This window comes from Somniosus microcephalus, chromosome 2 (genome assembly GCF_052327205.1).
Source record: "Somniosus microcephalus isolate GS21.2 chromosome 2, FLI_Smic_1.0, whole genome shotgun sequence".
NCBI classification, from domain to species: domain Eukaryota; kingdom Metazoa; phylum Chordata; class Chondrichthyes; order Squaliformes; family Somniosidae; genus Somniosus; species Somniosus microcephalus.
This window is the reverse complement of record NC_140988.1, coordinates 170,090,833-170,105,770: the sequence shown is the minus strand read 5'-3', so window position 1 is coordinate 170,105,770 and position 14,938 is coordinate 170,090,833. Positions and strand designations below refer to the sequence as shown.

Here is a 14,938-nt window from a genome sequence, read left to right as displayed (position 1 = left end):
CATTTGACATTAGATATCGTAAGTCTGACCTGCACGGCAACGCCGACGGTCTTTCCAGGTTGCCGCTGCCTGTCACCAAGCCTATGATGCGTAGCATGGACATCTGCTATGTTAGGCAGGTGGAGAACGCGCCTGTTACTTCGACACAGGTCCGACGAAACACCAGAAACGACCCAGTGTTGTCTGCAGTGCTGGACATTATAGTCAGGGGCAAGCTTGACAGTGATGACCCAAACCTGAAACCATATCTCTTAAGGAGAAATGAACTGTCGGTGCAGTCTGGATGTTTGCTGTGGGGGAGGAGAGTGGTTATTCCACCATCGCCACGGAAACCAGTGTTACAGCAACTACACTCCGGACACTGCGGAATGGTTCCTATGAAAGAAATAGCGAGGAGCTACTTCTGGTGGCCGGGTATGGATGGACAGATTGAGGACAAAGCTAAAACCTGTTCCTCATGTCAGAGAGTTCGTAATGTGCCACAGCTTGCACCTCTTCACCCCTGGGACTTTCCGGAGGAAGCATGGCACCGCATTCATGTAGACTTTGCAGGTCCATTCGAGGAGAGAATGTTCCTGGTGGCTGTTGACATGCACAGTAAGTGGCCAGAGGTTGTTATAATGAGGTCTACCACCGCTGAGAAGACCATCGAGAAGTTAGGTGAAGTGTTCAGCCGATTTGGATCTCCGATGCAACTTGTCTCAGACAACGGTCCACAGTGGGTGTCACAAGAAATGGCTACATTCCTGCAGGTGAATGGCGTACAACATATCAGGGCTGTACCATACCACCCTGCGACCAATGGTCTAGCTGAGAGGTTTGTTCAGACCATGAAACACTCTCTAAAGGCATCACAAGGCCAGGGAACGCTTCATCAGCGCCTGAATAGTTTCCTGTTGAGCTACAGGAACACACCACATGCGACCACAAAAGCATCACCTGCCACTCTACTGCTCAAAAGAGAGCTACAAACCAACTTCGACCTGCTGAAACCGCCAAAGGTGAAAGACGTGGTACAGTATCAGCAGGACAAGCAGATCAAGCGACGTGAACAACGCTCCAAAGACAGAGTCTTCAGTCCAGGTGAACATGTGTTGGCACGGAACTACAGTGGTGGACCGAAGTGGGTTCCTGCTACTGTCATTGCAGACTGGTCCAGTATCCTACACTGTACAGACACCCGAGGACATTGCCTGGAAGAGACACACCGATCAGCTTCTACGAAGTGCAGCAACACCCACTGAACCACCAACAGCAGTTTATCTGCCATTGGGTGATGCTGTGGGTCATCCACCTTCTACACCGAGAGGCTCACCTTCTGAGGAAGCAGCCGCTTCAGCCCCTATCTCATCAGCAAGGGAGACCTGTATACAGGCACCTCAGCCGCCTACACCTGTGTTGACGTCACCTGTGAGAGACAATGAACTGGAGAGCCAGGTTGACCGCCGGTATCCTACCAGAGAGCGGCGGGCCCCTATACGTTTGAACTTATAGTTCAGAGGCTTACCCTTTATCTGGGGCAGAATAATCCCCATGGGTATAGCCATGGGTGGAGGAAGTCTACCCTCACTCCCAGGTTATTGTGTTTTAAAAATTTTGTGGTTCTATTGGGACATCTAATGTAAGAGGGGAGGAGATGTTGTGTATTTTGAATGTTGTATTTGAATTGTCCCACATAGCTTACCGTAGTTGTGATGTGCAATGCACTGTGGGAAATAGAGTGCATGAGTTGAGAAGATTCTCTGGAAAGTCATGGCTGTTAACTGAACTCTGTCTCCTACGTACTCTTTTAATTGTTATACCAGCAAGGTTATTAAACTCTTGAGATTTAACAAGGTACTTATCCAATTCCCTCTTGAAAGCCACGATTGAATCTACCTCCACCACCCTTTCAGGCAGTGCATTCCAGATCCTAACCACTCGCTGCGTAAAAAGGTTTTTCCTCAATTCGCCTTTGGTTCTTCTGCCAATCACCTTAAATCTGTGTCCTCTGGTTCTCGACCCTTACACCAATGGGAACAGTTTCTCTCTATCTACTCTGTCAGACCCCTCATGATTTGGAACACCTCTATTAAATCTCCTCTCAACCTTTTCTGCTCTAAGGAGAACAACCCCAGCTTCTCCAGTCTATCCACGTAACTGAAGTCCCTCATCCCTGGAACCATTCTTGTAAATCATTTCTGCATCCTCTCCAAGGCCTTCACATCCTTCCTAAAGTGCGGTGCCCAGAATGGACACAATACTCCAGTTGAGGCCGAACCAGTGTTTTACAAAGGTTCATCATAACTTCCTTGCTTTTGTACTCTGTGCCTCTATTTATGAAGCCCAGGATCCCGTATGCTTTTTTAACTGCTTTCTCAACCTGCCCTGCCACCTTCAACGATTTGTGCACATATACCCCCAGGTCTCTCTGTTCATTCACCCCCTTTAGGATTGTACCCTTTAGTTTATATTGCCTCTCCTCATTCTTCCTGCCAAAATGTATCACTTCACACTTTTCTGTGTTAAATTTCATCTGCCATGTGTCCACCCATTCCACCAGTCTGTTTATGTCTTCTTGAAGTCTATCAATATCCTCCTCACTGTTCACTATACTTCTAAGTTTTGTGTCATCTGAAAATTTTGAAATTGTGCCCTGTACAACCAAATCATTAATATATATCAAGACAAGAAAAGCAGTGGTCCTAGAACTGACCCCTGGGGAACACCACTGTATACCTTCCTGCAATTTCCATTTGCAACATTTTATCTTTCCTGCCTCTTACAAAAGTACAGGATGTGCTTTCTACTCCTTCCTCCCCTCCTAACCACCCCCCCCTGTCTCTGCACCTGCTTAATATCTGTTACATCTCCAGCTTTTTCCAGTTCTGATGAAGGGTCCCAGACCTGAAATGTTAACTCTGTTTCTCTCTCCACGGATGCTGCCTGGCCTGCTGAGTATTTCCAGCATTTTCTGTTGTTATTTCGTTCACCACTACTCTCTGTTTCCTGTCACTTAGCCAATTTCGTATCCATGCTGCCACTGTCCCTTTTATTCCATGGGCTTCAACTTTGCTGGCAAGCCTATTATGTGGCACTTTATCAAACGCCTTTTGGAAATCCATGTACACTATGTCAACCGCATTACCCTCATCAACCCTCTCTGTTACCTCATCAAAAAGCTCAATCAAGTTAGTTAAACACGATTTGCCTTTAACAAATCCATGCTGACTTTCCTTAATTAATCTACACTTGTCCAAGTGACTGTTAATTTTGTCCTGGATTATTGTTTCTAAAAGTTTCCCCACTACTGACTGATTGCCCTGTAGTTACTGGGTTTATCCTTGCACCCTTTTTTGAACAAGGGTATAACATTTGCAATTCTCCAGTCCTCTGGCATCAGCCCCGTATCCAAGGAGGATTGGAGTATATTATGGCCAGTACCTCCACAATTTCCACCTTTACTTCCCCAAGCATCCTAGGATGCATCCCATCCGGTCCTGGTGACTTACTTACTTTAAGTATAGTCAGCTTTTCTAGTACCTCCACTTCATCAATTTTTATCCTATCCAGTATCTCAACTACCTCCTCTTTCACTATGACTTTGGCACCATCTTCTTCCTTGGTAAAGACAGATGCAAAGTACTCATTTGGTACCTCAGCCATGCCCTCTGTCTCCATGTGCAGGTCTCCATTTTGGTCCCTAATTGGCCCCATCCCTCCTCTTACTACCCGTTTACTATTTATATACCCACAGAAGACTTTTGGATTCCCTTTTATATTAGCTGCCAATCTATTCTCATACTCTCTCTTTGCCCCTCTTATTTCCTTTTTCACTTCCCCTCTGAACTTTCTATATTCAGCCTGGTTCTCACTTGTATTCTCAACCTGACATCTGTCATATGCCCCCTTTTTCTGCTTCATCTTACTCTATCTCTTTCGTCATCCAGAGAACTCTGGCTTTGGTTGCCCTACTTTTCCCCCCTCGTGGGAATGTATCCCAACTGTACCCTCTTTAAAGGCAGCCCATTGTTCGATTACAGTTTTGCCTGCCAATCTTTGATTTTAATTTACCTGGGCCAGATCCATTCTCAACCCACTGAAATTCGCCTTCCTCAAATTAAGTATTTTTACTCTAGATTGCTCCCTGTCCTTTTCCATAGCTAGTCTAACCCTTATGATACTGTGATCACTGTTCCCTAAATGTTGCCCTACTGACACTTGCTCTACTTGAACCACCTCATTCCCCAGAACCAGATCCAGCAAGGCCTCTTTCCTCGTTGGGCTGGAAACGTACTGATCAAGAAAGTTCTTCTGAACACAATTCATAAATGTTTGCCCTTTATTACTATCCCAGTCTATATTAGGATAGTTGAAGTCCCCCATTATCACTACTCTATAGTTCTTGCACCTTTCTGTAATTTCCCTGCAAATTTGCTCCTCTATATCCTTCCCACTAGTTGGTGGCCTATAGAATACACCTAGTAGTGTAATGGCACCTCTATTGTTTCTCAACTCTAACCAAATCGATTCTGTCCTTGACCCCTCCAGGACAGCCTCTCCCCAGCACTGTAATATTCTCCTTAATCAATACTACCACCCCACCTCCTTTCTTTCCTTCTCTGTCTTTCCTTAACACTTTATATCCAGGAATATTTAATACCCAATCCTACCCTTTTTTGAGCCAGGTCTCCATTAGCGCCACAACATCATATTCCCATGTGTCTATTGGCACCTGAAGCTCGCCAACCTTATTTACCACACTTTGTGCATTCACACACATGCACTGTCAACCTATCTTAGACCTTCTTATATTCTCTCTCAGTCTGACCCCACCTAATACCATACTATTTCTTACTCTAGTGCTATCTGTCTCTCCCCATCCTTTGTGCACCTTGTTTCTCCTTTCTCCTTTCTAATGCTACATCTTGGTGCCCACCCCCCTGCCAAATTAGTTTAAATCCTCCCCAACAGCACTAGAAACCGCCACCCCCCCTCCCCCGCAGGAACCTTGGTCCCAGTTCTGTGGAGGTGCAACCTGTCCAGCCAGTACAGGTCCCACCTCCCCCAGAACCTGTCCCAATGTACCAGGAATCTGAAACCCTCCCTCCTGTATCATCTCTCCAGCCACGCATTCATCTGCTCTATCCTCCTATTTCTGTACTCACTAGCTTGTGGAACCAGGAGTAATCCGGAGATTACTACCTTTGAGGTCCTGCTTTTTAATCTCTTTCCTAGCTCCCTAACATCTGCCTGCAGGACCTCATCCCTTTTTCTACCTATGTCGTTGATAACGATATGGACCACAACCTCTGGCTGTTCACCCTCCCCCCTCAAAATGTTCTGCAGCTGCTCAGTGACATCCTTGACCCTGGCACCAGGGAAGCAACATACCATCTTGGAATCACGTCTGCGGCCGCAGAAACACCTATCTGTTCCCCAAACTATCGAATCTCCTATCACTATTCCTAACACCCCCGCCCCCACCCCACAGGTGAGCCATCTGTGGATGAAATCATCCGCTTGCGGTACCATTGATTACAACCCCAATTTCCCTTTCAACATTTGTCCCACACCTTACCTTCCCTCTGTTACTGACCATCACAATGTCCTCTTGGCCACAATGCTGAAATGAAAGCCACCGCAAAGCAAACTTTCCAATCCAACTTTATACATCAATCCATCCAATATGACATCAAGAAATCAAGTAATCACCCTTATGCATTCCCTCAGTGACTGTCTTTTTTTTTAGGTGCGGAAGGCAATTCATCTTTAAGAGGTGAAGACTGCCATTTGGGAATTCTTTTTAAAGTTAATTTTTTCCCAGAAGGCAGCTGGGCTCTAAGGGCGAAAAACCACCTATTTTTAAATGATTTATTTTTTCATTTTAGAAGGCAGTTCCCCTTTAAAGGACTGACACTGCTTTCTAAAATGACAGGCTAGCTTTAAGAGAAGGCTGTTCTTGCTCCAGGGACGCTATGGCCACACTACATTGGGCCTCCTGCTGAGAGTAGTGCCTGAAAACCAGCCTTACGCAGCGAGTTTAGTGCTGCGCTAATGTTAAACAGCAGGCAGCACCAAAATAGCAGTGCTGCCTGCGCGATTAATTTGGGCGGCCGTTAACTGCAGCACCGGCAGCTTTTCGGCGGATTGGAATTTTTAGCCCATATTTCTCGTACAGTAAGTGACCAACTTCGGCACCTTATGCCAGAGGTAGATTCAGCTCTTATTCATGTGACAGCAATAACCTTCATTGATCTTTGATACATTGAAAATACAGTTTAGAAAAAAACCAATTAGCTAGATAAGCTTCCAGTGTTTTAAAGTTTATAACCTTATAAATGTTTTGATACCCTTAACTATTAACTAATTATTTCAACCCCCATAATTGAAGAGTTGATTTTGCCACTGGTTTTGAAATTGCACAATATTTCAAAGCAAGTTGAATGATTTACCTTTGAATCCCATAATTTTGCTGAAACACTGGAGGCACCAATGGCACACCGTCCTCCCTCACAGCCCAGGAGACATTACAAGCTAACTTGCCGGAGGTCAACAGGATCAATTGATTACTTCCATCGGCTTCAAAAGAAAATGGCACACCTAGAAGCAAAATAAATCAATGAGGTCACTTTTCTGAAAACTGACTGATAGTATTACCAATACTTACTCCATTAAGACAACTGAGCAGTTTTACAACAGAATCAACAAATGCAACAATAATTTGGTTATTACAGTTTGCTTGTAATTGATAGTTTATATAGCTATAAAAAGCTTAGAGAGAATAGAGAAGGAAATAACAATGTATGGAATATTGGAAACTCTAAAGTAGGTAATAAGGATGCAAAGAAGGCACCAGAGGTGAATAAAGCAAAGGGTGCTAAGCACAATCATTAAATATTTTTTCAGTATAATAGTAACAGTGAGGGAGGTGTAAAAGTGGTAGAATAATTGAAAATTAACAGCAAAAATATTAGAATGGATTATTAAATTATACTAGAAGTATTCACCAAGCAAGAAAATACTGACTCATTGATGAATTATTATGGCATGATGCATATCCTACAGAATTTTGAAATCAATATAAAGGAGGGACATGATAGAATAAAGGGACTGAAGACCAAAATTCCCCATGGACTAATTGTATATACGCAAGTTGCTAAAGGAGACTAGAAAGGAAATTTGTAAGGTACCAGCTATAGTTAGTTATAAAAGAACCATCAAATACTAGTGAGGTCAACGGAGTTGAAAGCAACTAAACATAGTAACATGAATCTTACCATTCATGTAGAAATGACTCATGAGATAACACTGGGCGGCCAGCTGGTGGCGCTGTCCAAGGAAAGTATAAATACTCGGGCGTGGGCCCAGCTTGCTCAGGACATTTTTGTAACCAAGAACTAGTGATGTACTAGAAACTCATGGTTGTGAAACAGTTGATTAAAGCCTTGTTTTATACTCAAACCAAGTGCTTAGTAGTTTTCTTACGTCACATAGTATATAGATTTAAAAGGGGGGACAAATCTGACGCTTGCAACTGCAGATGCATTAGCCTATCAATAAATGATGGAAACCACTCTAGGAAGTAGAGAGAAACACATGCATGCGAACAGCTTCACAAGATACAGCCACCATGGATCAAGAAGGCGAGGATTCTGGTGGACAAATCTCCTTGATCTTTGAGGATTTTACAAATAAGACAAGATAGCGCTACTCCTCACGATAGAAAAACTCAGCCTCATGTTAATGTTATAGAAAGCTCCTAGCCTGGATAAGGCATACTAGTGAGAGTTTACTGTCAGTGAATAGCAGGAAATCGTACGCAGTCTTTAAAGTCGATAGCTACTACTTAAAGAGGCCGTTTCATTGTTGCTGGGAAGACAACCTGGAAGGTCTGACCAACCAGGCAGAACACCTCTACTTACATGCAGATTTGGAGGATCTTCTGCAAAAACATGCAGCAAAACAGGACTACCCTGTCTGGGACCACAGGGTGTGCAACACTCTATGCCAGGAGAAAATTTACCCATGTCTCCACAATCTCTGCTTGCGATATTCAATAGCATGTGGAAGATAATGAGCAAGGAACAATGTACCAACATCATCAGCGATTTTTCATTGAATAAAATGACTGAAGCTATTGAAGAAAACCTTGCACTTGAAACCTACCGCTTCCAACTCCCTCATGATCAAACATTGTACGCTGATCGCTACTAAACTCTATTTCATCAATTGGGGCACTCCCTGTGAGAACGCTGGTTTCTGGGATGGGGATAAAGACTTCAGTCTTTGTGGTGTTAGTTCCCATGGTTTCAAATATCTAAAGACAAGAGAGAAAAAACACATGAAGACAATAACTTTCACATAAACAAGTTGATTCTTGGCAAAGCTGTAAATTTATCACAGGCAGGATTTTTTTTGTTGCCCCAAGCTGTTCCAACACATTGGTTGAGCTTTTAGAAGATGTTTTTGTTTCATCATCATGAGCCAACTAAGTACAAGAAACTTTCGTTTAACCGGAGGTTAAATGTCCGGAAAGCTCTATCTACCGGCAAAATTCAGGAGCCGTTTCCTATAAGTTTTTTTACTTCTCGTTGCTTTTTTTTTCCCAGTCAGGCTCTGCAAGGTCTAGCTGAAGCTGTTGCTTAGCTACAGAGACACTTTTAAGCTGCGGCCGACTGTTTTGAAGCTGTTGCTAAGCAACAGGGTTTGTTGATTCACACGGAGCTCAAAAGCTCCGTATGTTTTAACATTAGCGCTGGTTTCTACGGCAGTTTTGATGGTACGGCACCAGCTCGGTCCCGTCAGTGCCAGATACCAGAAAGTTTCCTGTATCATTAGTAATTGACAACATAAAATTGACTAGTTAACATCTGACCATGCAAGAAGCCAATTGGTAGCATCTCCTGACCTTTCACCTTTTATTTATGCAGGCCTTCCTTTCCAATGGAATAAAACAGATTCTATCAACTCTTTATATATATATATATATATAATATAGCGCCAATTGTTTCAATTAATACAGAGGCATGAAAGAAAGCTCTTTTAAAGCTGTGTAGTGACACATTTGTAACTAAGTAATCATTTTTCTGGTGAGAATTAAATTTATGGAATGGTGGTTGGGAGGATAGGAGAACAACATAATAAAATTAACCTGGAGACAATTCTTTCAATCAACAATGTGGAAAGACTGCAAAAATGGGCATGTTTATGAAGCATATTAGTAGGAGATTATTTTAATTATATGTCCCTACATGTTGAAAATCACAATGTGATTCGGTAGTAATACATGCTGCAGTATTTAACTCCTCTGTGGACAACAAAATAATAAAACTGCATTACCTTTGTGAACACAGAGGGTCACTTGATTGAAGAAACCCGCTAAGGTTCTGTAGTTTCTAAACTTAATTACATTCAGTTTTGGGCACCGCACCTCAGGAAAGATATATTGTGGTCTTGGAGGAGGTACAGCACAGATTCACCAGAATGATGTCAGGGCATGGATGATTCATTTTTTTATTCGTTTACAGGATGTGGGCGTCGCTGGCAAGGCCAGCATTTATTGCCCATCACTATTTACCCTCGAGAAGGTGGTGGTGAGCTGCCTTCTTGAACCACTGCAGTCCGTGTGGTGATTGTACTCCCACAGTGCTGTTAGGTAGGGAGTTCCAGGATTTTGACACAGCGACAATGAAGGATCGGCGATATACTTCTAAGTCAGGATGGTGCATGACTTGGAGGGGAACTTGGAGGTGGTGGTGTTCCCATGTGCCTGCTGCCCTTGTCTTTCTAAGTGGAAGAGGTCGCGGGTTTGGCAGGTGCTGCCGAAGAAGCCTTGGCGAGTTGCTGCAGTGCATCTTGTAGATGCTACACACTGCAGCCACGGTACGCTGGTGGTGGAGGGAATTAATGTTTAAGGTGGTGGATGGAGTGCCAAACAAGTGGACTGCTTTGTCCTGAATGGTGTTGAGCTTCTTGAGTGTTGTTGGAGCTGCACTCATCCAGGCAAGTGGAGAGTATTCCATCACACTCGTTACTTGTGCCTTGTAGATGGTGGAAAGGCTTTGGGGAGTCAGGAGGTGAGTCACTTGCCGCAGAATACCTAACCTCTGACCTGCTCTTGTTGTCACAGTATTTATGTGGCTGGTCCAGTTAAGTTTCTGGTCAATGGTGACCCCCAGGATGTTGATGGTGGGGGATTCGGCGATGGTAATGCCGTTGAATGTCAAGGAGCGGTGGTTAGACTCTCACTTGTTGGAGATAGTCGTTGCCTGCCACTTTTGTGGCGCGAATGTTACCTGCTACTTATCAGCCCAAGCCTGAATGTCGTCCAGGTCTTGTTGCATGCGGGCAACTGCTTCATTATCTGAGGAGTTGTGAATGGCACTGAACACTGCAGTCATCAGCGAACATCCCCATTTCTGACCTTATGTTGGAGGGAAGGTCATTGATGAAGCAGCTGAAGATGGTTGGGACACTCTGCCCTGAGGAACTCCTGCAGCAATGTCCTGGGGCTGTGTTGATTGACCTTGAACCACCACAACCATCTTCCTCTGTGCTAGGTGTGACTCCAGCCAGTGGAGAGGGAGAGTTTTCCCCCCCGATTCCCATTGACTTCAGTTTTACTCGGGCTCCTTTGTGCTTCACTCGGTCAAATGCTGCCCTGATGTCAAGGGCCGGCACTCTCACCTCACCTCTGGAACTCAGCTCCTTTGTCCATGTTTGGACCAAGGCTGTAATGAAGTCGAGAGCCGACTGGTCTTGGCGGAAATCAAACTGGGCATCAGTGAGCAGGTTATTGATGAATAAGTGCCGCTTGATAGCACTGTTGATGACACCTTCCATCACTTTATTGATGATTGAGAGTAGACTGATGCACTCGGCACTTCTGGCTGAAGATGGTTGCAAACTCTTCAGCCTTGTCTTTTGCACTCACGTGCTGGGCTTCGCCATCATTGAGGATGGGGATATTCATGGAGCCTCCTCCTCCAGTTAGTTGTTTAATGGTCCACCACCATTCATGACTGGATGTGGCAGGACTGCAGAGCTTTGATCTGATCTGTTAATTGTGGGATCGCTTAGCCCTGTCTATAGCATGCTGCTTCCGCTTTTTAGCATGCATGTAGTCCTGTGTTGCAGCTTCCCCAGGTTGGCACCTCATTTTTAGGTATTGTTGTATCCATGTGTTAATAGAGACACTGAAGGCAGGAGTTGGTTTCACAGGTGTTTACTGAACAAAGTCTGGAGGTGAACTAACTGATACAACACAATATACAGGCTTATATAGCCCGAGTGGCCATTACCGGCATTACAGTACACAGGGGGCTCTTAAAGGCACATACACTACAATTCCTCCCCTTTTAGCCAACCAGTACATAATATTTTAAGTAATCATTAATTACATGTTACAAGAACAATAATCTACACATTGCTGCAGTTAATCAATTATAAGTCAGTCTCTCTGGAGGCTTCCTGACTCGGTCCGGATAACACCTCAGTGGTGTAGTAGTTTCTGGTGGTGGTGTAGGTTCTTTTGGCAAGGCTGATTCGGCTTGAATGCCAGTGTCGGGTTCATCTGGTTCCAGTATCACCGGATCGGAGGTAGATACTATGGGAATCTCTACTTCATCATTAGGCGTATAGAATTGTGGTGTAGGTTGTCCCTTTTCGGATGACTCTATGATCTGGTCAGCATGGCGCCTTATTATGCTTTCTCCAATGTCCACGGTATACATCAGCGGTCCTAGTCGTGTGCAAATAGTTCCAGGCTGCCATTTCTCGGTACGGTAGTCCCGGGCCAAAACTTGTTGACCTATCTGGAAGGTTCTTGTTGGCCTTTCATTCATGCCTTGAAATTGCCGGTTCTCCACGTCCCTTCTGATGTTTGGCTTGATCAAATCCAGCCGGCATCTTAGGCTTCTATTGAAGAACATCATGGCGCGAGATTGGTTTGTAACCATATGTGTTGCATTCCTGTATGCAAACAAGAAGTTATCTACCTTATGCTGAAGTTTTATGTCTTCATTACCCATGGCCTTTATGGCCTTCTTGAAGGTCTGGACAAACCTTTCAGCCAATCCATTGGTGGCGGGATGGTATGGGGCGGACGTGTAGTGCTTAACCCCATTGTTTTTTAAGAACTTCCTCAATTCTTCGGACACAAATTGCGGTCCATTATCAGAACAGATCTGTTCAGGCAGCCCATTCCTGGCAAATATGGTCCTTAATACTGTGATGGTTTTTTCCGTGGTGGTGGAGGACATCTTTATTACCTCCGGCCACTTGGAGTGTGCATCAACCGCGATTAAGAACATTGAGTCCGTAAATGGACCAGCAAAGTCGATGTGTACCCTTGCCATGGAGATGAGGGCCACTCCCATGGATGTAGAGGGGCTTGTGGTGGAGCGTTTTGGACCTTCTGGCATCCTAGGCAGCTCTTGGTCATTTCTTCGATGTCTCCAGCGATACCTGGCCACCATACAAACGCCCTGGCTAGGTTCTTCATTTTCACTCCACCCAGATGCCCCTCGTGAAGCTCCTTTAGCACTTTATCCTGGAGTTTGGGTGGAATCACCACTCTGGATCCACACATCAAGGTTCCTCGGCACACTGACAGCTGTTCTCTTCTTTGCGAGAATGCTGGCAACAGTGGTTCGCCATGTGCTGGCCATCCCTTCACTGTTAAATCGTAGACTCGTGAGAGAGTTGGGTCATTTCTCGTTTCCCTTTCAATGGCAGAATTTGTTACTGGTAGACATTCCACTATGGTAGAGTGGAACATCTCCACTGGGTCTAATGTAGGTGCCTCTTCTACCGTTGGCAACGGTAGGCGCGATAAACCGTCAGCATTCCCATGCTGTTTTGATCCTTTGTATTCTATGTCATATTGGTGTGCCCCTAGAAAAAGGGACCACCTCTGTAGCCTTTGCGCTGTCATAATGGGAACACCCTTTTTAGGGTTGAATATGGAGATGAGGCGTTGATGGTCAGTCAACAAGGTAAATTTTTGTCCGTGTAGGTAATGGTTGAATTTCTTCACTCCCCATACCAGGCTGAGTGCTTCCCTGTCGATTTGGGCATAGTTACGCTCAGCTGAGTTTAATGAGCGTGACGCTAAAGCTATCGGCCGCTCCGAGCCATCAGGGAATCTATGCGATAATACCGCTCCTACGCCGTAAGGGGATGCATCGCACGCCAGTCTGATTGGCAGTGATGGGTTGTAACGAGCCAAAACTTCCTTGGACGTGATTAAGTCTTTGCATTTATGGAAGGCATGTTTACAGTCTTCGCTCCATTTCCAAATTACTCCTGTTTGCAGCAGTTCATTAAGAGGGTGCAGAAGAGTTGATAAGTTCGGCAAAAATTTATGATAGTAATTTATCAATCCCAGGAACGACCTTAATTGTGAAACATTTTCAGGTGCTGGGGCTTTTATGACCGCTTCAATTTTTTCAGGTGCCTTATGCAACCCTTCCTTATTAATTATGTGGCCACAATATATTTGTTTCTGGAAAAATTCGCACTTGGGGCGATTTGCTCGTAGGCCCCGTTCTCTCAGCCTAGTGAGCACCTGCTCCAAATTGGCAAGGTGCTCGTTGTCGTTTTCTCCTGTTACAAGGATGTCGTCTAGGTAGCATTGAGTCCCCGGAATCCCTTGGAGAACTTGCTCCATAGCTCTTTGCCAGATAGCTGGAGCTGATGCTACTCCGAAAACCAGTCGATTGTACTGGTACAGGCCTTTGTGTGTATTTATCGTGAGATACCTTTTAGAGGCCTCTTCAACCTCCATCTGTAGATATGCCTGTGCCAAGTCAATTTTGGTGAAACGTTTCCCTCCGGATAGTGAGGCGAAAATATCTTCTATCCTCGGAAGAGGATACTGTACCGTGTGAAGGACCGGGTTTACAGTCACCTTGAAGTCTCCACAGATGCGAATTTTTCTCTGTTCTTCAGATTTATCATTATTCAACGTTTTCTTCATGACCGGGACGATGGGTGTTGCCCACTCGCTCCAATCTATCTTGGATAATACGCCTGCCTTTTCCAAATTCTCCAGCTCTGCCTCGACTGCTGGACGAATTGCGTATGGCACCGGCCTTGCCTTAAACAACTTGGGAATTGCCGCATCTTCCACTTTTATTGAGGCGGTGATGCCTTTCAAGGTTCCTAGTTTCTCTTGAAACACTTCCTTGGCGTTGGCCAAGATGTCTTTTAATCGTTCAGGTATGACGTCATCATTTTTTTTCTTACTGGTCACCATTAGTGCCTGAATGGAGTGCCAGTCTAAACGTATCTTCCTGATCCATTCATGTCCCAACAGCGGTGGACCACCATCTTGTAGAACGTATAAATACAACTTCTGTATTTCCTTGCCGTTGTATACAACAGGCACCCTTATTTTTCCTTTGGGGTATACTTTCTGCCCCGTATATGTTTTCAAGATAATGGATGTGTCTTTTAAAGGTATATGCGGAAATAGCCGCTCGTAATCCTGTCGATTTATGACAGTCAGAGCTGATCCTGTATCTAGCTCCATTTTAACTGGGGACCCTGCTATCGTGAGGGTTACCCAAATGGTCTGGTAATCTTCTTTGGCAATTACATTATGTAATTTGAGACAGCTTAGTCTCTTGTTTCCGGAGTCGCTATCGCTCTTCTGGTCTTCGGAGCTACTGTCCGTCATCATTTGTACCTTTCTGTACTTTTCTTTATTGATTTTTTTCCTGTCCGTGGATTTTTTTTGTCCAGATCGGCATACCCGTGCAATGTGTCCAATCTTTCCGCATTGCCTGCATGCTTTGTCCTTGAACCAGCAGTCCCTCTGGTCATGGGTGGATCTGCCGCAGCGATAACATCTCTCGAAACCCTGTGTCATTTCATGGGTGCCGAAGTCCTGTGTCTTTTGCTGTATCTCTGCAGCTCCTCTTGCGGCTGCTTCGTATGATACAGCCATACTGAA

General features: G+C 44.7%; 1 protein-coding gene across 6 annotated transcripts in view; it reads right to left on the bottom strand.

The window, feature by feature from the left end:
- cc2d2a (coiled-coil and C2 domain containing 2A) overlaps positions 1-14,938 on the bottom strand; it is a 317,140-nt gene that overhangs the window by 187,738 nt on the left and 114,464 nt on the right. For all 6 annotated transcript variants that reach the window (XM_085966208.1, XM_085966216.1, XM_085966224.1 and 3 more), the window contains 2 exons: positions 8,149-8,299; positions 6,435-6,582 (listed from right to left, as the gene is read on the bottom strand). In XM_085966208.1, the coding sequence (XP_085822334.1) occupies positions 6,435-6,582; positions 8,149-8,299 (299 nt within the window). The remainder of the gene's footprint in view (positions 1-6,434; positions 6,583-8,148; positions 8,300-14,938) is intronic.